Source organism: Kogia breviceps, chromosome 15 (assembly GCF_026419965.1).
Source record: "Kogia breviceps isolate mKogBre1 chromosome 15, mKogBre1 haplotype 1, whole genome shotgun sequence".
NCBI lineage: Eukaryota > Metazoa > Chordata > Mammalia > Artiodactyla > Physeteridae > Kogia > Kogia breviceps.
Window position 1 is genome coordinate 26,458,615 of NC_081324.1, and position 25,272 is coordinate 26,483,886.

The window sequence follows — 25,272 nt, forward strand, 5'->3', positions numbered from 1 at the left end:
ATCACTTTTGAGTAACCATATGAACCACAGGGCTGAAGTAGCCATAGGTAACAACATCAAAAGGAGTTGCAATAGCATACCCGGCACAATATTTGTTATTGTCACCTTCTGAATAAGAACTATCAATGAACCATGATAAGTCAACATTACACAAAAGAATTTCCTGAAGATCATCAGGAGGAGTCAGGAGGTGACCCATCAGCATTAAGCAGTGGTGAGGGACTTCATCACAGAGGGAGAGGAGAAGAGTAGCCAGGTTAAGGTTATTATAACGTAAAAGAGTTACGTGGGGACTTCCCTGGGGGCACAGTGGTTAAGAATCTGCCTGCCGATGCAGGGGACACAGGTTTGAGCCCTGGTCCGGGAAGATACCACATGCCACGGAGCAACTAAACCCATGCGCCACAACTACAGAGCCTGTGCACACTGTGAATTTTTGCCAGTATTGGTTGGAGGTTTTGCCCTTAAGGAAGCTGGTAGCTGATTCAATAGGGACAAATCATCAGTGTTTCCAGAATCATCTCTAGTACTGTCAGAGGTGGAACAAATAAAAAATGTCAAAGGGTCATTTAACTCATCTGGTTGGCTGCTTTGATGACTACTGTCAAGTTCTAGAATTATTTCCCCTTTGGGGGAGAATTCCAACATGATACTTCTCTAAGAAGTCTTGGCCTAATAAATGGGAGTGGAGGAACAAAGGAGAAAAGGGTGTGTATTTCTCAAAGGGCCTAAACAAAAGGGAATAGGTTCAGAGATAGGAACCCCTTGAGGTTCATTAGAGATCCCCACTATCTGAAGTATTTTAGTACTCTGGGGCAGTGGCTGCTTGAGTAGGGGGGTTGAGCATTGGGAGTGTGTGGCTCCATGACAGGACTGGGAGAGAGATTCATTCCCAGCCTGGAGAAATGTTTCTCCAAGCTGATTAAGAGGGAGGGTTGGGAAGAGCTCCTGTGTTTTCTGTGAGCCCTGTCACTGAGAACTGGGAGGACGTTGGAGGGCTGAAGGTGCCTGAAGCACTTAAATCTGTAGCAATCTCTTTACCAATGTCCTGTATGTGTGCAATGATAGCAGAAACTAAAGGGTTTAGGTTTTGTTTAGGGGCCTTCAATTGTTGGAGATGAAGAATAAGAATTTTGGTGGTCCTCCTTTTAAGTGGCTCATCTAGAGTGCGAGGGAGCTGGTGTGCCAAGTTAACTAACCTGGAGTGGACATAGTTTACCATTCCGTCCTGGTCCTTTTTTGCTAGAAGGGAAAGTTTCCTGTTTAGCTATTAATAAACACAGAGTTAAAAGCTACTCGGGTGGAATCAATAATCTGAAGTCAATTATAATAGTTATGAACAGGTTCATCAGATTTTTGTGTGTAAGCCTGAATTTCGTTGCAATCAACAGGCTTTGGAAAAGCCTTAGGAATTGCCCAATGAAGTCACCTAGTGATTGCCTGAGCCTGATCATATACCTTGTTTTATTGCACTTTGCTTTATTGTGCTTTATAGATGTTGCATTTTTTACAAATTGAGGGTTCGTGGCATCCCAGTGTAGAGCAAGTCTATCAGCGCCATTTTCCCAACAGTATTTGCTCATTTCCTTGTCTTTGTGTCACATTTTGGTAATTCTTGCAATATGTCAAACTTTTTCATTATTATTATATTTGTTCTGGTGATCTGTGATGAGTGATCTTTGATGGTACTATTCTACTTGTTTTGGTGTGCTACAAACCTATATAAGATAGGTGAAACAATATAAGATAGTGAACTTAATCAATAAATGTTGTGCATGTTCTGACTGCTCTACCAACCAGCCATTCCCTGTCTCCCTCTCCTGTGGCCTCCCTGTTCCCAGAGACAACAATATTGAAATTAGGCCAGTTAATGCCTACAATGGCCTCCTGAGTGGTCAAATGAAAGGAAGTTGCGAATCTCTCACTTTAAGTCAAAAGCGTAAAATGACTAGGCTTAGTTAGGAGGGTATATTGAAAGCCAGGACAGTCTGAAAGCTAGGCCTCTTGCACCAAAGAGTTGTGAATGCAAAGAAAAAGTTCTTGAAGGAAATTATTATAAACGTGCTACTCCAGTGAACACACAAATGATAAGAAAGTGAAACAGCCTTATTGCAAATATGGAGAAAGTTTTCATGGTCTGGCTAGAAGATCAAACCAGCCACAACAGTCCCTTAAGACAAAGCCTAATCCAGAGCAAGCCTTTAACTCTTCAATTCTATGAAGGCTGAGAGAGGTAAGGAAGCTGCAGAAGAAAAGTTTGAAATCAGCAGAGGTTGGTTCATGAGGTTTAAGGAAAGGAGCTGTCTCTATAACATCAGAGCGCAAGGTGAAGTAGCAAGTGCTGATGCAGAAGCTGCAGCAAGTTATCCAGAAGATCTAGCTAAGGTAATGAAGGCAGCTACACTAAACAACAGATTTTCAATGTAGGCAAAACAGCCTTAGATTGGAAGAAGATGCCATCTAGGACTTTTATAGCTAGAGAGAAGTCAATACCTGGCTTCAAAGCTTTCAAGAACAGCTGACTCTCTTGTTAGGGGCTAATGTAGCCAGTGATTTTAACTTGAAGCCAGGGTTTCCCTGGTGGCGCAATGGTTGAGAGTCTACCTGCCGATGCAGGGGACACGGGTTCGTGCCCCGGTCTGGGAGGATCCCACATGCCGCGGAGCGGCTGGGCCCGTGAGCCATGGCCGCTGGGCCTGCGCGTCCGGAGCCTGTGCTCCGCAATGGAAGAGGCCACAGCAGTGAGAGGCCCGCGTACCACAAAAAAAAAAAAAAATTGAATTTTTTATTGAATCATTCACCATTCTAAAAATCCTAGGGCCCTTAAGCATTATGTTCAATCTACTTTGTCTATGCTCTATAAATGAAACAACAAAGCCTGGATGACAGAAGATCGCTTTACAGCATAATTTACTGAATATTTTAAGCCCACTGTTGAGACATACTGCTCAGAAAAAAAACAAAAAAAAGATTCTTTTCAAAATATTACTACTCATTGACAATGCACCTGGTCACCCAAGAGCTCTGATGGAGATGTACAGTGAGATTAATGTTGTTTTCATGCTTGCTAACACAACATCCATTCTGCAGCCCATGGATCAAGGGGTCAGTATGACTTTCAAGTTTTTTTCTTTAATAAATACATTTTATAAGGCTATAGCTGGCATAGATAGTGATTCCTTTATTAGATCTGGACAAAGTGAATTGAAAGCCTCTGGAAAGAATTCTGGATGCCACTGAAAATATCTGTGATTCATGAGAAGAGGTCAAAATATCAGCATTAGCAGGAGTTTGAAAGAAGTTGACTCCAGCCCTCATGGATGACTTCGAGGGGTTCAAGACTTCAGTGGAGGAAGTAACTGCAGGTGTGGTGGAAACAGCAAGAGGGCCAGAATTAGAGGTGGAACCTGAAAATGTGACTGAATTGCTGCAATCTCATGATAAAACATTAGCAGATGTGAAGTTGCTTCTTATGGATGAGCAAAGAAAGTGGTTTCTTGAAAAGGAATCTACTCCTGGGGAAGATACTGTGAAGATTGTTGAAATGACAATATAAGATTTAGAATATTACTTAAACTTAGCTGATAAAGCAGTAACAGGGTTTGAGAAAACTGACTCCAATTTTGAAAGAAGTTCTACTGTGGGTAAAATGCTATCAGAGACCATTGCACACTACAGAGAAACTGTTCATGAAAGGAAGAGTCAATCAATGTAGCCAACTTCACTGTGGTCTTATTTTAAGAAATTGCCCCAGCCTTCAGCACCACCACCCTGACCAGTCAGCAGCCACCAACACCGAAGCAAGAGCCTCCCCCAGCACTGAAGGCTCAGATGGTGGTTAGCATTTTTTGGCGATAAAGTATTTTTAAATTAAGTTATGTCTCTTTTTTTTAGCTATAATGCTATTGCACACTTAATAGATTACAGTCTAGCATAAGCATAACTTTTATATCCACTGGGAAACCAAAAAATTTATGTGACTCACTTTATTGCAATATTTGCCTTATGGCAGTGGTCTGAAGCTGAACCTGCAATGTCCTCAAGGTATTTCTATAGTGAGATAGCAGGATGGCTTCCCAGTTGTGAGTCTAGACACCTTTCAGGATTTCCCCAATTAACAGTTTTCTTTTTTAATAAATTTATTTATTTATGGCTGCGTTGGGTCTTTGTTGCTGCGCACAGGCTTTCTCTAGTTGCAGCGAGCGGGGGCTACTCTTCGGTGCAGTGCGTAGGCTTCTCATTGCAGTGGAGCACGGACTCTAGGTATGCAGGCTTCAGAAGTTGTGGCTTGTGGGCTCTAGAGCGCAGGCTCAGTAGTCGTGGCACACAGACTTAAGTTGCTCCGCGGCATGTGGGATCTTCACGGATCAGGGATCGAACCCGTGTCCCCTGCATTGGCAGGCGGTTCTCAACCACTGTGCCACCAGGGAAACCCCAATTAACAGTTTTCATTCAGTGCTGGGCCTGGCCTTCACCACCAAGCATATTCACTGAACTGAATATCACCACTAGCTGATATGTCAGAGAAACCAGGTTGATGAGTTTGAATGACTCTATTAAATTCCTCCTCAAATCTGTAAGGATCATTGGTTACTTTGGGAAAATCTTTGACTCTGGCTCAAAGTTCAGCTTTATTCCAGGGAATATAAGAAATTAAGGACTTAGGAGGGAGGAGATCAAGATGGTGGAGTAGGAGGAGACCAAGCTCAACTCCTGCTATGAACACATCAAAAATCCATCTACATGAATGTAAATGTATTTACATCTACATCAAAAATACATCTACATGAATGAAAAATACATCTACATGAATTTTATTTTCTCACTGAAAATAAACTGGAGGGTGTCAGAAAGACACTTATCAACCAAGGCTGTAAAGAAAGAGCCACGTGGAAGTCAGGAAGGGAAGAGAATCGATCAGGTCAGGACCTGTGCCCTAGGAGGGGACACGGAAGAGGAGGGGACGATTACACAGGCTCGGAGATCCTCCTTGGGGAGTGAGCAGTTCAAGTCACAGACTGGACACCCCTGCCCTGGGGTCTGACACCAAGGAGACAACTTCCCTTAACTGGCTTGAAAAACCAGTGGGACTAACAGGAGTCTGTAAGAAACCGAGACTCTGCACATAGGCTTGCTTACTCCCAGGAACAAGCCAGAGGTAGCAGATTGACACTTCCCAGGACTCCAGTCTGTTTCCCACACCGAGCACCCTCTCCACCCCTCTAGCTCCAGTGCAGCTCCACTAAGGTGAAGGCTGTCATTCCCGAGGAGAGTGTGCCATTTTGGGGGGGACAGAGCCAGCTTGGACCTGGCACTTCATCTGAATAGGGTGAACGTGGCCATTACTGGCACTCGCAGAGATGGTGGAAGATCACACTGGAGCTCTGACTGATGTACCAGGACCAGCCAGTGCATGCCCTGGCCCACACTGGGTGCCCACTCTGACCTCTCTTGCTCCAACAGTACTCCCCTCTTGGACAAAGGTGCTAATGCTGGGAGGGGGGAGAACCCACTTAGAAGGAATGGAACCAGTTTGGACCTGACCCTCAGGACTTCTGCCTCAGCACCCTGGGACCTGACCCCAACCCCAAGAGGGTGGTGTTGGCCACTGAGCATAGCAGAAGCCCTGGCTCATAACCGGCTCTGGCTCTAGCCTATCTCCAGCCCCACTTCCCACCAAGGTGACAGCTGCCAGCACACCCCAGGGAAAGACATGACTTGTGCTGACTTCAGATCCAGCTCTCTCACCAAAGCCATTGGGCACACACAGACTGCATAGGATTGCTCCCACACAAGGACACCCCTTCAAGACTGGGATAGGTAACTGTTTTACCCAATTTCATAGACACAGAGAAAGTTAAGCAAAATGCGAAGACAGAGGAATGTGTTTCAAATGAAAGAACAAGACAGAAACTCTGAAAAAACAACTAATAAAACAGAGGTAAATAATTTACCAGATGAAGAGTTCAAAGCATTAGTAATAAGAACGCTAACTGAACTAAGGGGAAAAATGGATGAACACAGTGAGAATTTTAACAAGGAACTAGAAAATATAAAAAAAGAACCAATTAGAGCTGAAGAATACAATAACTGAAATGAAAAACACACTAGAAGGAATTAAAAGCAGACTAGGTGATACAGAAGAATGCATAAGTGATCTGGGAGATAAAATAATGGAAATCATCCAATGAAAACAGCAAAAAAAATTCAAATTTAAAAAAATGAGAAGAGTTTAAGGGACCTCTGAGAGAACATCAAGCACACTAATACTTGCATTATAAGGATCCCAGAAGGAGAAGGGAGAGAAAAAGATCAAAAATGTATTTAATGAAAGTATGGCTGAAAATTTACTGAACCTGATAAATGAAACAGATATCCAGAAACAGGAAACCCTGAAAGCCCCAAACAAGATGAACCCAAAGAGACCCACAGCAAGACATATAATTACAATGGCAAAAGTTAAAGGCAAAGAGAGAATTCTAAAAGCAGCAAGAGAAAAACAGAGTCACATATTGTAAATCAACTATACTTTAATTTTTTTAAAAAAGTACCAGACACTGGGGAAAAAAAGAGTCACATACAAAGGAACCCCCATAAGGCTATCAGCTGATTTTTCTGCAGACACTTTGTAGACCAGAAGGGAGTGTCATGATATATTTGAAATGCTGAAAGGGAAAAACCTACAGCATAGGACACTCTACCAAGCAAGATTATCATTCTTGCTGGAGAGATAAAGAACTTCTCAGACAAACAAAAATTAAAAGTTCACAAATACTAAACCGGCCCTAAAAGAAATGTTAAAGGGTCTTCTCTAAGTGGAAAAGAAAAGGCTGTGGAGACTTCAAGATGGTGGAGGAGTAAGACATGGAGATCACCTTCCTCCCCAGAAATACATCAGAAATACATCTACATGTGGAACAACTCCTACAGAACACCTACTCAACGCTGGCAGAAGACTTCAGACCTCCCAAAAGGCAAGAAACTCCCCACGTACCTGGGTAGGGCAAAAGAAAAAAGAATAAACAGAGACAAAAGAATAGGGACGCGACCTGCACCAGTGGGAGGGAGCTGTGAAGGAGGAAAGGTTTCCACACACTAGAAGCCCCTTCACGGGCGGAGACTGTGGGTGGCAGTGGCGGGGGAGCTTCGGAGCCACGGAGTAACAGGAGTGCAGTAACAGGGTGTGGAGGGCAAAGTGGAGAGATTCCCGCACAGGGGATCGGTGCCGACCAGCACTCACCAGCCCAAGAGGCTTGTCTGCTCACACGCCGGGGCGGGCGGGGGCTGGGAGCTGAGGCTCAGGCTTCGGAGGTCAGATCGCAGGGAGAGGACTGGGGTTGGCGGCGTGAACACAGCCTGAAGGTCTAGTGCGCCATGGCTAGCCGGGAGGGAGTCCGGGAGAAGTCTGGAGCTGCCAAAGAGGCAAGAGACCATTGTTTTGGGGTGCGTGAGGAGAGGGGATTAAGAGCACCACCTAAATGAGCTCCAGAGACTGGCGTGAGCCACGGCTATCAGCATGGACCCCAGAGACGGGCATGGAATGCTAAGGCGGCTGCTGCTGCCACCAAGAAGCCTGTGTGCGAGCACAGGTCACTCTCCACACCTCCCCTCCTGGGAGCCCGTGCAGCCCGCCACTGCTAGGGTCTCGTGATCCAGGGACAACGTCCGCGTGAGAACGCACGGTGCACCTCAGTCTGGTGCAATGTCACACTGGCCTCTGCTGCTGCAGGCTTGCTCTGCATTCCCGTACGTACCCTCCTCCCCTGACCTGAGTGAGCCAGAGCCCCCTAATCAGCTGCTACTTTAACCCCGTCCTGTCTGAGCCAAGAACAGACGCCCTCAGGCGACCTACACGCAGAGGCAGGGCCAGATCCAAAGCTGAACTCCGGGAACTGCGTGAACAAAGAAGAGAAAGGGAAATCCCTCCCAGCAGCCTCAGGAGGAGTGGATTAAATCCCCACAATCAACTTGATGTACCCTGCGTCTCTGGAATAACTGAATAGACAATGAATCATCCCAAAATTGAGGCGATGGATTTTGGGAGAAACTGTAGACTTGGGGTTTACTTTCTGCAAATAATTTGTTTCTGGTTTTATGTTTATCTTAGTTTAGTATTTAGAATTTATTATCATTGGAAGATTTGTTTATTGATTTGGTTGCACTCTTCCTTTTTTAAATATATAGACATGTATATATATCTTTTTCCTTTTTCTCTTTTTGTGAGTGCGTATGTGTATGCTTCTTTGTGTGAATTTGTCTGAATAGCTTTGCTTTTATGATTTGTCCTAGGGTTCTGTCTGTCCTTTTTTTTTAGTATAGTTATTAGCACTTGTTATCATTGGTGGATTTGTTTTTTGGTTTTGTTGCTCTCTTCTTTCTTTCTTTTTTAAATTACTTTTTAATTATTTAATTTTAATAATTTTTTATTTTAATAATTTTATTTATTTTATTTTATTTTTCTTTCTTTCTTTTTTCTCCCTTTTCTTCTGAACCATGTGGCTGACAGGGTCTTGGTGCTCCAGCCAGGTGTCAGGCCTGTGCCTCTGTGGTGGGAGAGCTGAGTTCAGGACATTGGTCCACCAGAGACCTCCCAGCTACCTGTGATATCAAACAGTGAAAGTTCTCCCAGAGATCTCCATCGCAACGCTAACACCCAGCTCTATTCAATGACCAGCAAGCTACAGTGCTAGACACCCTATACCAAACAACTTGCAAGACATGAACACACCCCACACATTAGCAGAGAGGCTGCCTAAAATCATAATAAGGTCACAGACACCCCAAAACACACCACCAGACGTGGAACTGCCCTCCATTTACATTTAAGGTAGATCGTGGAGCTGGGAGGCCTCTGGTGGACCAATGTCCTGAACTTGGTTCTCCCACCTCAGAGGCACAGCCCTCATGCCTGGGTGGAGCACCAAGAGCCTGTCATCCACACGCCTCAGACTAAAAGGGAGAAAAAAAGAAAGAAAGAATGAAAAAGATGAAATAAAATAATTTTTTAAAAAAATTTTTTAAGTAATAAAAAAGAAAGAAAGAAAGAAGAGAGCAAACAAACCAAAAAACAAATCCACCAATGATAATAAGCGCTAAAAACTATACTAAAAAAAAGGAAAAAAAAATTTAAAACGGACAGACAGAACCCTAGGACAAATGGTAAAAGCAAAGCTATACAGACGAAATCACACACAGAAGCATACACGTACACATTCACAAAAAAAGAAAAAGGGAAAAAATATATATATCATTGCTCCCAAAGTCCACCTCCTCAAGTGTCCATAGACAGATGAATGGATAAAGAAGATGTGGCACATATAAACAATAGAATATTACTCAGCCATAAAAAGAAACGAAATTGAGTTATTTGTAGTGAGGTGGATGGACCTAGAGTCTGTCATACAGAGTGAAGTAAGTCAGAAAGAGAAAAACAAATACCATATGCTAACACATATATATGGAATCTAAAAACAAAAAAGGTCATGAAGAACCTAGGGGCAAGATGGGAATAAAGACGCAGACCTACTAGAGCATGGACTTGAGGACATGGGGAGGGGGAAGGGTAAGCTGGGACAAAGTGAGAGAGTGGCATGGACATATATACACTACCAAAAGTAAAATAGATAGCTAGTGCGAAGCAGCCACATAGCACAGGGAGATCAGCTCAGTGCTTTGTGACCACCTAGAGGGGTGGGATAGGGAAGGTGGGAGAGAGGGAGATGCAAGAGGGAAGAGATATGGGAACATATGTATATGTACAACTGATTCACTTTGTTATAAAGCAGAAACTAACACACCATTGTAAAGCAATTATACTCCAATAAAGATGTTTTAAAAAATGTAAATGGATTAAATGCTCCAACCAAAAGACATAGACTGGCTGAATGGATACAAAAACAAGACCTGTATATATGCTGTCTCCAAGAGACCCACTTCAGATCTAGGGAACATACAGACTGAAAGTGAGGGAATGGAAAATGATATTCTATGCAAACAGAAATCAAAAGAAAGCTGGAGAAGCAATTCTCATATCAGACAAAATAGACTTTACAATAAAGACTATTATGAGAGACAAAGAAAGACACTACATAATGATCAAGGGATCAGTCAAGAAGAACACATAACAATTGTAAATATTTATGCACCCGACATAGGAGCACCTCAGTACATAAGGCAAATGCTAACAGCAATTAAAGGGGAAATCGACAGTAACACAATCATAGTAGGGGACTTTAACAACTCACTTTCACCAATGGACAGATTATCCAAAATGAAAATAGATAAGGAAACACAAGCTTTAAATGATACATTAAACGAGATGGACTTAATTGATATTTATAGGACATTCCATCTAAAAACAACAGAATACACTTTCTTCTCAAGTGCTCATGGAACATTCTCTAGGATAGATCATATCTTGGGTCACAAATCAAGCCTTGGTAAATTTAAGAAAATTGAGAGCAGAAGGAAGAAGAACTACAATCCTGCAGCCTGTGGAACAAAAACCACATTCACAGAAGGATAGACAAGATGAAAAGGCAGAGGGCTATGTACCACATGAAGGAACAAGATAAAACCTCAGAAAAAAAACTAAATGAAATGGAGATAGGCAATCTTCCAGAAAAATAATTCAGAATAATGATAGTGAAGGTGATCCAGGACCTCAGAAAAAGGATAGAGGCAAAGACCAAGAAGATGCAAGAAGTATTTAACAAAGAACTAGAAGAATTAAAGAATAAATAAACAGAGATGAACAATACAATAATTGAAATGAAAAATACACTAGAAGGAATCAATAGCAGAATACCTGAGGCAGAAGAAAGGATAAGTGACCTGGAAGACAGAATGGTGGAATTCATTGCTGCGGAGCAGAATAATGAAAAAAGAATGAAAAGAAATGAAGACAGACTAAGAGACCTCTGGGACAATATTAAATGCAACAACATTTGCATTATAGGAGTCCCAGAAGGAGAAGAGAGAGAGAAAGGACCCGAGAAAATATTTGAAGAGATTATAGTAAAAAACTTCCCTAACATGGGAAAGGAAATAGCCACCCACGTCCAGGAAGCACATAGAGTCCCATACAGGATAAAACCAAGGAGAAACATGTCGAGATACATAGTAATCAAATAGGCAAAAATTAAAGACAAAGAAAAATTATTGAAAGAAGGAAGGGAAAAATGACAGATAACATACAAGGGAACTCCCAGAAGCTGATTTCTCAGCAGAAACTACACAAGCCAGAAGGGAGTGGCATGATATACTTAAAGTGATGAAAGGGAAGAACCTACAACCAAGATGACTCTACCCAGCAAGGATCTCATTCAGATTCGATGGAGAAATCAAAACCTTTACAGACAAGCAAAAGCTAAGAGAATTCAGCACCATCAAACCAGCTCTACAACAAATGCTAAAGGAAATTCTCTAAGTGGGAAACACAAGAGAAGAAAAGGACCTACAAAAACAAACCCAATGGGCTTCCCTGGTGGTGCAGTGGTTGAGAGTCTGCCTGCCGATGCAGGGGACACAGGTTCGTGTGCCGGTCTGGGAAGATCCCACATGCCGCAGAGCGGCTGGGCCTGTGAGCCATGGCCACTGAGCCTGCGCGTCCAGAGCCTGTACTCCACAGCGGGAGAGGCCACAGCAGTGAGAGGCCTGCGTACCTCAAAAAAAAAAAAAAAACACACAATTAAGAAAATGGTAATAGGAATATACATATTGATAATTACCTTAACGTGAAGGGATTAAATGCTCCAACCAAAAGACACAGGCTTGCTAAATGGATACAAAAACAAGACCCACATATATGCTGTCTACAAGAGACCCACTTCAGACCTAGGGACACATACGGACTGAAAGTGAGGGGATGGAAAAAGATATTCCATGCAAATAGAAATCAAAAGAAAGCTGGAGTAGCTATACTCATATCAGATAAAGTAGACTTTAAAATAAAGAATGTTACAAGAGACAAGGAAGGACACTATGTAATGATCAAGGGATCAATCCAAGAAGAAGATATAACAATTATATGTTTGCACCCAACATAGGAGCACCTCAATACATAAGACAACTGCTAACATCTCTAAAAGAGGAAATCGACAGTAACACAATAATAGTGGGGAACTTTAACACCTCACTTACACCAATGGACAGATCATCCAAACAGAAAATTAATAAGGAGACACAAGTTTAAATGACACAACAGATCAGATAGATTTAATTGATATTTATAGGACGTTCCACCCAAAAACAGTGGATTACACTTTCTTCTCAAGTGCGCACAGAACATTCTCCAGGATAAATCACACCTTGGTTCACAAATCAAGCCTCAGTAAATTTAAGAAAATTGAAATCATATCAAGCATCTTTTCTGACCACAGTGCTATGAGATAAGCAATCAATTACAGGGAAAAAAATGTAAAAAACACAAACACATGGAGGCTAAACAATATGTTACTAAATAATCAAGAGATCACTGAGGAAATCAAAAAATACCTAGAGACAAATGACAATGAAAACACGATGATCCATAACCTATGGGATGCAGCAAAAGCAGTTCTAAGAGGGAAGTTTATAGCTATACAAGCCTACCTCAAGAAACAAGAAAAGTCTCATAAACAATCTAACGTTACACCTAAAGGAACTAGAGAAAGAAGAACAAACAAAACCCAAAGTTAGCAGAAGGAAAGAAATAATAAAGATCAGAGCAGAAATAAATGAAGTAGAAACAAAGAAAACAGTAGCAAAGATCAATAAAACTAAAAGCTGGTTCTTTGAGAAGATAAACAGAATTGATAAACCATTAGCCAGACTCATCAAGAAAAAGAGGGAGAGGACTCAAATCAATAAAATTAGAAATGAAAAAGGAGAAGTTACAACAGACACCGCAGAAATACAAAGCATCCTGAGAGACTACCACAAGCAATTCTATACTAATAAAATGGACAACCGGGAAGAAATGGACAAATTCTTGGAAAGGGATAACCTTCCAAGACTGAACCAGGAAGAAAGAGAAAATATGAACAGACCAATCACAAGTAAAGCAATTGAAACTGTGATTAAAAATCGTCCAGCAAACAAAAGTCCAGGACCAGATGGCTTCACAGGTGAATTCCATCAAACATTTAGACAAGAGCTAACACCCATCCTTCTCAAACTCTTCCAAAAAATTGCAGAGGAAGGAAAACTGCTAAACTCATTCTATGAGGCCAGCATCACCCTGATACCAAAACCATACAAAGATACTACAAAAAAAGAAAAGTACAGACCAATATCACTGATGAATATAGATGCAAAAATCCTTAACAAAATACTAGCAAACAGAATCCAAAAACACATTAAAAGGATCATACACCATGACCAAGTGGGATTTATCCCAGGGATGCAAGGATTCTTCAATATATGCAAATCAATCAATGTGATACACCATATAAACAAATTGAAGAATAAAAACCATATGATCATCTCAATAGACGCAGAAAAAGCTTTTGACAAAATTCAACACCGATTTATGTTAAAAACTCTCCAGAAAGTGGGCATAGAGAGAACCTACCTCAACATAATAAAGGCCATATACTACAAACCCACAGCAAACATCATTCTCAATGGTGAAAAACTGAAAGCATTTCCTCTAAGATCAGGAACAAGACAAGGATGTCCACTCTCACCACTATCATTCAACATAGTTTTGGAAGTCCTAGCCATGGCAATCAGAGAATAAAAGGAAATAAAAGGAATACAAATTGGAAAAGAAGAAGTAAAATTGTCACTGTTTGCAGATGACTTGATACTATACATAGAGAATCCTAAAGATGCCACCAGAAAACTACTAGAGCTAATCAATGAATTTGGTAAAGTTTCAGTACACAAAATTAATGCACAGAAATCTCTTGCATTTCTATACACTAATGATGAAAAATCTGAAAGAGAAATTAAGGAAACACTCCCATTTACCATTGCAACAAAAAGAATAAAATACCTAGGAATAAACCTACCTAGGGAGACAAAAGACCTGTACACAGAAAACTATAAGACACCGATGAAAGAAATTAAAGATGATACCAACAGATGGAGAGATATACCATGTTCCTGGATTGGAAGAATCAATATTGTGAAAATGACTATACTACCCAAAGCAATCTACAGATTCAGTGCAATCCCTATCAAATTACCAATGGCATTTTTTACAGAAGTAGAACAAAAAAATCTTAAAATTTGTATGGAGACACAAAAGACCCCGAATAGCCAAAGCAGTCCTGAGGGAAAAAAGGAGAGCTGGAGGAATCAGACTCTCTGACTTCAGACTATACTACAAAGCTACAGTAATCAAGACAATATGGTACTGGCACAAAAACAGAAATATAGATCAATGGAACAGGATAGAAAGCTCAGAGATAAACCCACACTCCTATGGTCAACTAATCTATGACAAAGGAGGCAAGGATATACAATGGAGAAAAGACATTCTCTTCAATAAATGGTGCTGGGAAAACTGGAAAGCTACATGTAAAAGAATGAAATTAGAACACTCCATAACACCGTACACAAAAATAAACTCAAAATGGATTCAAGACCTAAATTTAAGACCAGACACTATAAAACTCTTAGAGGAAAACATAGGAAGAACACTCTTTGACATAAATCACAACAAGATCTTTTTTGATCCACCTCCCAGAGTAATGGAAATAAAAACAAAAATAAACAAATGGGACCTAATGAAAGTTAAAAGCTTTTGCACAGCAAAGGAAACCATAAACAAGATGAAAAGACAGCCCTCAGAGTGCGAGAAAATATTTGCACATGAATCAGCAGACAAAGGATTAATCTCCAAAATATATAAACAGCTCATGCAGCTCAATATTAAAGAAACAAACAACCCAATCCAAAAATGGGCAGAAGACCTAAATAGACATTTCTCCAAAGAAAACATACAGATGGCCAGGAAGCACATGAAAGGATGCTCAACATCACTAATTATTAGAGAAATGCAAATCAAAACTACAATGAGGTATCACCTCACACCAGTTAAAATGGGCATCATCAGAAAATCTACAAAAAACAAATGCTGGAGGATGTGTGGAGGAAAGGGAACCCTTTTGCATTGTTGGTGGGAATGTAAATTGATACAGCCACTATGGAGAACAGTTTGAAGGTTCCTTAAAAAACTAAAAATAGAACTACCATAGGACCCAGCAATCCCACTACTGGGCACATACCCTGAGGAAAATCATAATTCAAAATGAGTCATGTACCACAATGCTCATAGCAGCTCTATTTACAAAAGCCAGGACATGGAAGCAAACTAAGTATTCATCGACAGATGAATGGGTAAAGAAGATGTGGCACATATATACAATGGAATATTACTCAGCCATAAAAAGAAACGAAACTGAGTTATTTGCAGTGAGGTGGATGGACCTAGAGTCTGTCATACAGAGTGAAGTAAGTCAGAAAGAGAAAAACAAATAACATATGCTAACACATATATATGGAATCTAAAAAAAAATTTCTGAAGACTTATGTGCAGGACAGGAATAAAGAGGCAGATGTAGAGAATGGACTTGAGGACATGAGGAAGGGGAAGCATAAGCTGGGACGAAGTGAGAGAGTGGCATGGACATATATACACTACCAAATGTAAAATCAATAGCTAGTTGGAAGCAGCCACATAGCACAGGGAGAGGAGCCCAGTGCTTTGTGACCACCTAGAGTGGTGGGATAGGGAGGGTAAGAGGGAGACATGAGAGGGAGATCCAAGAGAGAGGAAGTATGGGGATATATGTATACGTATAGCTGATTCACTTTGTTATAAAGTAGAAACTAGCACACCATTGTAGAGCAATTATAGTCCAATAATGATGTTTTTAAAAAAAGCTGCAACAAGAAGTAAGAACTTCTAGGAAAGGAAAAATCCCACTAGAAAAGGCAAATAAATACTATAATAGCTAAAAGATAGACATGAAGATATAAAATATGACATCAAAAACACAAAACATGGGGGAGGGGAGTAAAAAAATGTAGATCTTTTAGGCAGTATTTGAACTTAAATGACTACCAGTTTAAAACAAAGTAGATATAGTTATGGCTCAACATATACAAACCCCAAGATAACCACAAATCAAAAACCTACAATAGATACACAAAAAACTAGAGAGAAAGAAACACAAGTAAATCATCAAACCAAAAGGGAAGAAACTGAAAAGAAGAAGAAAAGAACAAAGAACTACAAAAAAACAGAAAAAAAGTATCAGAATGACATAGCTATGGATAATCACTTTAAATGTCAATGGATTAAATGCACCAATCAAAAGACATAGGGTGGCTGACTGGATTAATAACAACAAGACCCATCTATACTGCTACTTACAAAAGACTCACTTGCAGAGAGGCAATTTTAGGCTTATTATAATGTTTGGAAGCCTCAAAGTACCAATCTAAATACACATTCCATTCAGTTCTAGAAATTTTAGCACTATTGTATTCCAATTTGGTTTTTAAAAAATTCAGTTTGGGGATTTCAGAAGTTCCATTTGGCCACTGATATTCTAAATTGCCTTTGGTCAGGTAGATCATTTAGTTAGAAATGTGTATGAGGAAGGACTGAGGTTTTTACACATAAAATTGACAAGATATCCTGTAGGATGGGTGCCCTAAAAATATTTAGATAACTGGAATCCTATTTATCAGAGGTTTTTCTATAGAGTAAAAGAATAATTTTAAAACAGCTTAAAAAACTCAACCCTCTTACATTTTAAACAACTCAATTCAATAGCTTAAACAGTTCAAATATCTCAAATAGCTTGCAGAGGAACTGCAGGCCTAATACTAGCCAGTTCTAAGGGAACAGGTTGGTCCTGGAGGAGCCAGGCCAAAGGCTTCTCAGCCCACTCCTCATAGAACAACCCCTACTCCAAAGGAATGGGTCAAAGGCTGAAATGGCACAGTTGCAATGAAACAGCCCCGGTTCCAAAGGGAACAGGTTGAAACCTAACCAGTTTCAGTTGAAAGAGTCTGATCTCAAAATCTGACCAACGTGGCAAATGAGTACTTGTATTCAGAACAAGGCCTTAACCAGAAAGGACAAAACTTTAAAACGGATCCCAGATAAAGCCTGGAAAGCTTCAAATGCAAAGAGAGTATGAGCTCAGATCGAGGAAAAAGACATACCTTCAAACTCCAGGGTTGACAAGAAAAGCAGGGGGCACAAGGGGCTCAATTGTTGGTGTCTCACCTCTTTGCTCACCAGCCCCAGACCTGTTGGGGCTCTTCTCTGGATCCCTGTATGGGCCATCAAAATGTTGACCTGAAACAAATAGACTACTAGTTATTTCTCTAGCAAAATGGGTTTTTTGGAATCAGCAGAGAATAGCAATTCGGAGTCTGCAACCCTGGCAAACTACATGCAAGTCCCCACACAGCAAGGGAGGAGAACTCTTGGAAAAGGCAGCTGGGAGAGCTGTAGTAAACAGAGTCCAGGACTTTTCATTGACTGAGTTGTTGCCAGGAAAGAAGTGGAGTCTTCCTTTTTCCTGTTGGATACTCTGCCATCATCATAGGGAGTGAGAGCTCCCCCTTCAGGTCTCCAGACTCTATTTAATTGACGTTTTTGTTTATTAATTTTGTTTACAGAGGGCAGCAATTAGCCTCCTTTACAGATGGGGAAACAAAGGCTAAGAGAAGTTAGGATGATGATATCCTTAATCTGCTGATCTACCACCAGGAGGGTATCATCCTAAACTCTGCCCTCACCCAGACTCCTAAGAAATCGTTTCAGCCCAGAGAGCCTAGGACAATTCTCATGAGACAGAAATCAAGAGCAGCAATGAGAATTCCTTGTATGTTGTTTAGGACTCAGCCATGCAAATTTTAGTGGGAAGAAGAAGTCCTGAACTGGTTTTTTGGAGATTTAAGTTCCATTTCTGGCTCTGACAAGAAAACATGCGGCCTTGGACAAGTCACTCTTTTAGCTTCAGTTTTTTCCTGCTCCTTAAAACAATATTGCAATCCCCCGAGTTCATTTTTTCCAACCAGATTTTTGAGATAAGGCAGTTGTATATTTTTCTGTTAGACATTTAAATCCACTGCCTTTCTGTTCAGTTCTTTTAGATATAAGAGCATGTCAACCACTATATTTTTCTCCAGAAGACCACATGGAGGGTCTGTGGGGTTGGGCAGAGAGCCAGTCTTTTTATACTCTACCTTCTTAGACAGGACCCACAAGAAAGGGCTTCTCCTTAATTAAGCACGATGATCAACTGTGGAAAGGCCAGTGGGGCTCTCCTTGTAAAGATTAAATGCAGCCATGGGCAGAAAACAATGCAGGTAATTCCAGCCAGAAAGGTTTAGTCTGGAAATTTTTCAAAGGGCTACAGATTGCATAACCTAACATCTACTACCCCAGGGCAGTGTCTCCCAAGCTGTTGAGGAAGATGAGCCAGGAGAAGGTTTTCCAACCTGTTTCAGTTAGTAACTGCGAGTAACAAGAGACCTAAAAGATAGTGGCTTAAATGAACAAGGACTTTTTCTTTTCTTACACATAAAAATTCAAAGAGAAGCAGTTGGGAATGATATAGCAGCCCCAGTGAATTCAGGGACCTAGGCTCTTTCAACCTGACCACTCTGGCAATCTTACAAGTGGCTTCCATCCTAAAGGTTGCCCATGGTTCCAAGATGACTTGGAGCTGGAGCTCCAGATATCACATCCACATTCCAAGCAGAATGAATGGAAGGGTAAGGGGCAAAAAGGTGCTCCTCCCAGTTGAGTCAGACCCTTTAAAAGAAATTTCCCAACATCTTATATATCATGACCACCCCTAGCTGCAAGGAGAATGGAAACTGGCTGGGCAGCTAGAACTCTATGCCATACTACCTGAGCAAGTTTTTAATGCTGCTTAATCTGGTTTGTTTTGGAAATGAGTGCCTTCTAGAACTTTCATTTACCAGGTTGCATATATAAATACTATTTTATTATCCTCCCTAAATTCCTACTTTCCGTGAGACCTTGCTTTTGCCAACCTCATTTTTGCTGTGATAAGCTTTTCTTATCTATGATAAGCTTTTCAGGCATCTAACCCCTGTACTTGGCTAGCCATTATCGTTCTCACCCCACTTCACATGGGAGTGCTAGGTGCAACTAAGATAATTGGTCAACAGGGCTTTTAGATGTGGCGACGATGCTCTCTTTGATCTTCTCTTGGGAGTTACTAGCTCCCTCAGTCCTTGGAGGGTAGATACTTGCCAGTCTGAAAAGCTCTGTTGTACTTTGTCTCAGAGGCAGGGAGCTGAGATCAGTGCCTCCAGAGGTCATTTCCAATGTCTGAGCCCACCCTGGTCCACGTGGCCCGTGATGAGGCTGGGCTCCCATGATCTCTTGCAGTTATTCCCTACTATGTGTCTGTCACCACGGGGAAACAGAAGGACGCAGCCACCGACAGCCGGGCCTTCATCTTCCTCATAGGAGAGGATGACGAGCGCAGTAACCGCATCTGGCTGGACTATCCCCGAGGGAAGAAGGGCTTCAGCTGCGGCTCAGTGGAGGAGTTCTATGTTGCAGGCTTGGATGTGGGCATTATCAAGAAAATAGAGGTGCTGGGCCCTAGGGCCTCGGGATGGTGACCACCCCTGGGGAAGGAAGGAAGGAACTGACCAGTACACAGGTGGGAGGGTGAGTGGGCCCGACCTGAGCCCCACTCAGAACAGGCAGCAGAGGAAGAGCTCCTGGTCCCTGCCATCAACTAGCTGGGTGACCTTGGTTGCAACACCTGCCCCTCCAGGTCCATTTTCCACCCACCCAATGGGGATTCCTGTGTATTCGTTTTTTATTGCTGTGTAACAAATTACTACCAACTTAATAACTTAAGGCCACACACATGTATTATCTCACAGTGTCCTGAGTCAGAAGTCCAGGTCTGAGTTAGCTGGGCCCTCTTCTCAAGGTCTCACTGGGCTGAAATCAAGTTGCTGCCACGGCTGGGGTCTCATCGGAGACTTGGGGTCCTGTCCCAAGCTCAACGGTTGTTGGAGGAATCTGTTCCCTTGTAGCTGGAGGACCAAGGCCAGAGGCTTCCTGCATTCCCTGCCATGTGACCCTCTCCAAAACGAGGCAGTTTGTTTCTTCAAAGCCATTCAGAGAAGATCTCTTCTGCTTCAAATCTCTCTGACTTCCTCTGTCTCTGATGTCTAGACCCTCTTTTAAAGGGCTCACCTAATGAGGTCAGGCCCACCTAGAATAGTCTTTTGATTAATTCAAAGTCACCTGATTAGAGACTTTAATTACATCTGCAAAATCTCTCCACCTTCACGGGAGGGACTCTAGTCAGTGAGTGTGAAGCACATTGGGAGGCAGCGCTGAGGGAAGAGGCAGGAGAGTGGGGAAGTGGGCGCTGAGCAGGGAGGGCTCCTTTCCCACTTGTGCCCTGTCCTCATGGCCCTTGTGTGTCCCCTCCTAGCTGGGCCACGACGGGGCCTCCCCTGAGAGCTGCTGGCTGGTGGAGGAGCTATGCTTGTCTGTGCCCACTCAGGGAACCAAGTACACGTTGCGCTGCAATTGCTGGCTCGCCAAGGACCGAGGAGATGGATTCACCTCCCGTGTCTTTGACCTCCTGGATGCCATGGTGGTGAACATCGGGGTGAAGGTATAGAGGGCACCTGTGTGTGTGCATTGTGTGGCTAAGGGCAGGGCAGGCTGAGGTGGGCGAGCAGCAAGGGAAATGGAAGTGAGGGAGGCAGCAGACTCACCCCTGGGACATTGGCAGGGGCTGCAGTCCTATATACCAGCCAGACCCACTTTGCTAGGAGCCAAGAGAATCAAGTCTCTTCTTATCTGCAGCTCTGTAACCTTGCACAAGTCATCTGGCCTCTCCGGGCCTTGGTTTTCTCATACAGCACATGGAAATAATGCTTCCTATCCTGTTCCATGTAAGACCATGAACAGCCCAGAAAAGCCTTGCATGCTCTACACAGACATGCAGAGTCATTATTCTCCAAAGGATGCTGCAACAGCACCAGTAGGCCAGTCATGAGGACAGATGGCATTTGGGAGATTGTGAGCCTCTAGGTCTCATAGTGTAGTGAGTGCTGTCTGCACAAGACCCCCTTAAGGGGAAAAAGCTGGAAAGCAGGTGCTCTAAGCTCCTGTCCCATCTCCACCTCTAACTAGCCAAATGACCTGGGACAAGTTGTATAAAGTCACAGGTAGGTGTCAGGCAGGAAGCAGGATGCCTGGGTGCTGGGGCCCAAGGAAACGTGGCCAGCGGGTGGCACAGAGGCCTCTGTGTCACATGACCCTGCAGGTTCCCTTTCTCTCTGAAAAGCTGTGGGGTAAACGGAAGGTCCCAGCCCTCATCTCTATTCCTGAATCCAAACCAACATGCTACTAGATTTAGGTCAGAAGCCTTCACACAACGGTAAGGAGAAATCGCTCTGGGCCCGAGCATGCCCTGCCTATACAGTATATGGAAACAGAACGAGGAGCTGAGTTATGGGCTCTAAAACTCTTGCCAGGCAGGAGAGGCAGGAGTGTGGATGCCTGCCCATCCCCTGCTTGAGAGCCAGAGAGCAGAACTTTCTACGGCATCGATACCCTCCTCATTTGCTCAGCCATCTCCATCTGTGGCCAGACGGTCAGTGTAGGAGAGCACACAATTCATCCAGGGACCTCCGTCCTGACCCAATTCCCAGCACGCACGTGGGCGTGCGTGTGTACCACTCCCAGCGCATACGCACACCCCACTCGGTACAGCTGCATCTCCCTCTGAGCTCTTTAGTCTGTGGAAACCCACACCCCAGTTATTCATGTTACAAAAGAACACACGTTTGTCACTTTACAAAGAACTGTAGGGCTCTTTGGACTGGCCACCTCCCCAGGACATCTGATATCAGACTGGAATTACAAAAGCCCTGTTTCTGTGTCTCTTTCTGGAAACACACCTATGACATAAAAAGAGATGTGTCTGCATAAAGGAGGGAAAGATGGACACAGAGAACACAGGAGTCTGGAGAGATCAGCCTTAAAGGGGCGGTCTCCATGGGGCCACCGAGCACTCACTTTGATCATTCTGTTTCTATGTCTGCTGGATTAGAGCAAAATAGTGTCAGGCTTCTGCTTTCATTTCTGATAGCTCCGTGCCCATCACAAATGCCCTGGTTAGGTGGTCTAAGAGGATTTTCCTGGCGAAGCAAGGTGCTATTCAGTGACTCCCTTGGCAAACGTGTCCTCCTGGCCAGGCCTGAAATACTACTTTGAACCTTGCAGTAGCGTGGTGAAGATTCTAGATGCTGCTTGAAAAGGCACAACATCAGGGGCATGATCACTGCCATGAATAACTTGGGTTATGAGTCTGAAAGCATCTGGGTGATGGGGACCTAGCGCCTGCACGAGTCACAGCAGCCACTGGGGAAGGGAAGGGCCGGGTACAGGTATATGCAGAGGAGGTGCTCAGCTTGGCACGTCCTTGGCCATGTGTGCAAGCCTCTCCTGAACCTTCGAGACCTAATTGCTAGTCCTTGGGCACCCGGTGAGAGGCGTGGAGTAAGAAGCCAGGACCAGAGAACCTTCCAGGTCAGGGGTGAAGATGGCCCCTCTTGACACGAGGCTGCTTCTTGGAGGAAGAACCAAGGCAGGGGCCTGGGTGAGGGCACCGTCCTCGGAGGAGTAGGCTGCTCCCTCCCCCTCCAGCAGAGACAAAGGGAATATGTCCTCTTTGGAGCAAACCTCAGGCAAAAGGGCAGAATTCCAATCTAAGGTGAAAACCACATACAATAGGCGGCTGTCCCACTTCACAAGTGAATGGAGCCAGAAGTCCCTGAACCATCAGACTGGGCGCGTTTCCCACTCACAGACGTGCAGGGTGTGTGCTGGCTGCAGCAGGAAGGAGGCAGTCCCCCAGAGCTCTACAAAGTGCTTATCCCTATTTTATGGGGGAGGAAGCAGAGGCTGGAGAAGGTGGGGCCTCTGCCCAGGTCAACAGCTAGCCTGGGATGGATCTGGGACCAAATGGCGCCCTGCGTGGCTCCAAAAGCCACTGTCTGGCCAACGCATGCTGCTGGGATGAGCAGACTTAGGTTGCGATTCGACTGGCAAAGAAATCGGTTAACGCTGGGGCTTTTGGTCATATTCCTACTGCACACGTGTTCTCTATCAGAAACTGAACTCCTCTCCAGCACTGAACTGGACACAGCCAGGGACACAGACAGTAACAAGGCCTAGCTCTTGCTCTCCAGACATTTACAGTTGGTTAGTGGGGAGGTCTCCTTTCAGAGCCATGGAGCTTGGAGGGCATGTTGTCTTGCCCCAGTGAGAGTGAGGCAAATCCGTGGGGTTAACGGTGGAGACCAATGCCCAGGACCCACATCCCTCTCGTGGCAGGTGCTCTATGAAATGACGGTGTGGACGGGTGACGTGGTTGGTGGTGGCACCGACTCCAACATCTTTATGACCCTCTACGGCATCAACGGCAGCACAGAGGAAGTGCAACTGGACAAAAAGAAGGCCAGGTATCTGGAGGTGGCCTGTGCCCCTTGCCCCTTTGCCCCTCCACACACCCAATCCTCCACCATCCAGCCCCATCCTGCCTTTAAATAGACTGCTCCCCTCTCTCTCCCCTCATCCCCTGGGGCCTCCATGCCTCTGTGTGATTTCTCCCTCCTGGAATGCTCTTCATCCACTCTCTGTGTCTCAAGACCCTTCTGTTTCAAGGGCTAGCTCAAATCCACCTCCTCCAGGAAGCCTTCCTTGATCACCTCAGCCCATAACACTCCTTCCTTCCTACCTTCCAACTTTCCTTCCTTCACTCTGTCACTCAAAAATGTTTACTGTAAGGTCTGTGTTAGTTGATAGCGTTGTGTCATTGTGAATCTCCTGCTTTCATTCTTTGTATGGTAGTAATGTAACCTGTTCACATTAGGGGAAGCTGGGTGAAGGGAACACAGAAACACTGTTCTATTTTGCAACTTGCCTGCAAGTTCAAAATGATTACAAAAAGGCTAAAATAATTTTTTAAATATTAAAAAACAATTGAACACCTATGTCAGACACTGTCTCAGACACTGGAGAAGCAGTACAACCAGGAAGAGAAGATTCTCAAACTCACAAAACTTAACACCTGAGGGAACCACAGCAACAGCATGGACACTGATATGGGCTTATTTTGTGCTGGACATTTTTCTAAGCCCTTTGAATGTATTGATACACCTAGTCCTCCCTACAACTCTATGAGGACCGTTATTATCATCCCCGTTCTATAGGTAAGGAAACTGAGGCACAGCAGGGTCAAGTCATGTGGCTCAAGGTTCCAGAGCCAGTAAGCTATGGCACTGGGCACTGCACCCAGGTGGCCCCAGTCTTAAGCATTAGGTTCTACTGCCTCTTAAGATAGTTATTAGTAATGGCAATAAAGGTGAACCTCTTGTACTGCTTCCTGTCTGCGCCTTCCATCAAATCCTCAGCTTGGTCCTGGGTTTCTTTCGGTTTTCTATGTTCAGCCATTGTCCCCCAAACCATCCCTGACCCCTGATATCTTAAGCATCAGAGGCGAGAGACTCAGAGCCCAAGCCTAGGATTTCTAAAACCCATCCACAGCCACTCACCCCTGAGGCCACACTGCTGCCTCCCCAGGCTGGAGGGCAGGATTCAGAGAAGACTCCTTTCTGAGTCCTCACAGCTCCTGACTCTGGCCTTGCATGTAGCAGGCTTCAGTAAGTACTTCTGGATGGTGGCAGTGGCGAGGATGGTGAGGACGGTGCTGAGGATGGGGATGGCGACGCGGAAGTTTTGGGAGCCAGGCACAGGTTTCTTCCCGCGGACAGAGCAGCTCGCGAGAGCGGGAACTCTGCTCATCTTATGCAGCTCGTGCCTGGGGGGTCTGATGAGAACAGTTTTTGCCTGTCTTCTCTTAGCACTTCTACACTCTCATTATGCAACTCCTGTTTCCTCCTGGGATTCTCCCCTGACCAATTCTCCCCTGATGATAATTGTAACGTGGCTAACATTCAATGAGTACCTGCTCCCTTCCAGGCACCATTGTAAGTGCTTTTTAAATATATATTAACTCACAACCAATAAGGTGCCTGAGACACAGAAAGGTGAAGTAATTCCTCAAGGTCACTCAGGTAGTAAGCAGGCAAGCTGAGGTTCGAACTCCTGAAATTGTGGAAATAAACGAAGGCCGAATGAGAACAGAGGCTATTTCTTTAGAGCTTGTTATATAGCAAGGGTGTGAGCCACCATCACCTTGTCTGGCAGAGGCTAAGGCCGTCAGGAGTCTGGCAAAGCTT

At 43.6% G+C, this 25,272-nt stretch overlaps 1 protein-coding gene across 1 annotated transcript in view; it reads left to right on the forward strand.

Annotated features, from left to right (window-relative positions):
* Positions 1-25,272, forward strand: part of LOC131742774 (lipoxygenase homology domain-containing protein 1) — a 94,753-nt gene that overhangs the window by 31,242 nt on the left and 38,239 nt on the right. Inside the window, exons 10-12 of the mRNA XM_067016124.1 lie at positions 19,376-19,584; positions 20,448-20,633; positions 23,366-23,493. Of these exons, the coding sequence (XP_066872225.1) occupies positions 19,376-19,584; positions 20,448-20,633; positions 23,366-23,493 (523 nt within the window). The remainder of the gene's footprint in view (positions 1-19,375; positions 19,585-20,447; positions 20,634-23,365; positions 23,494-25,272) is intronic.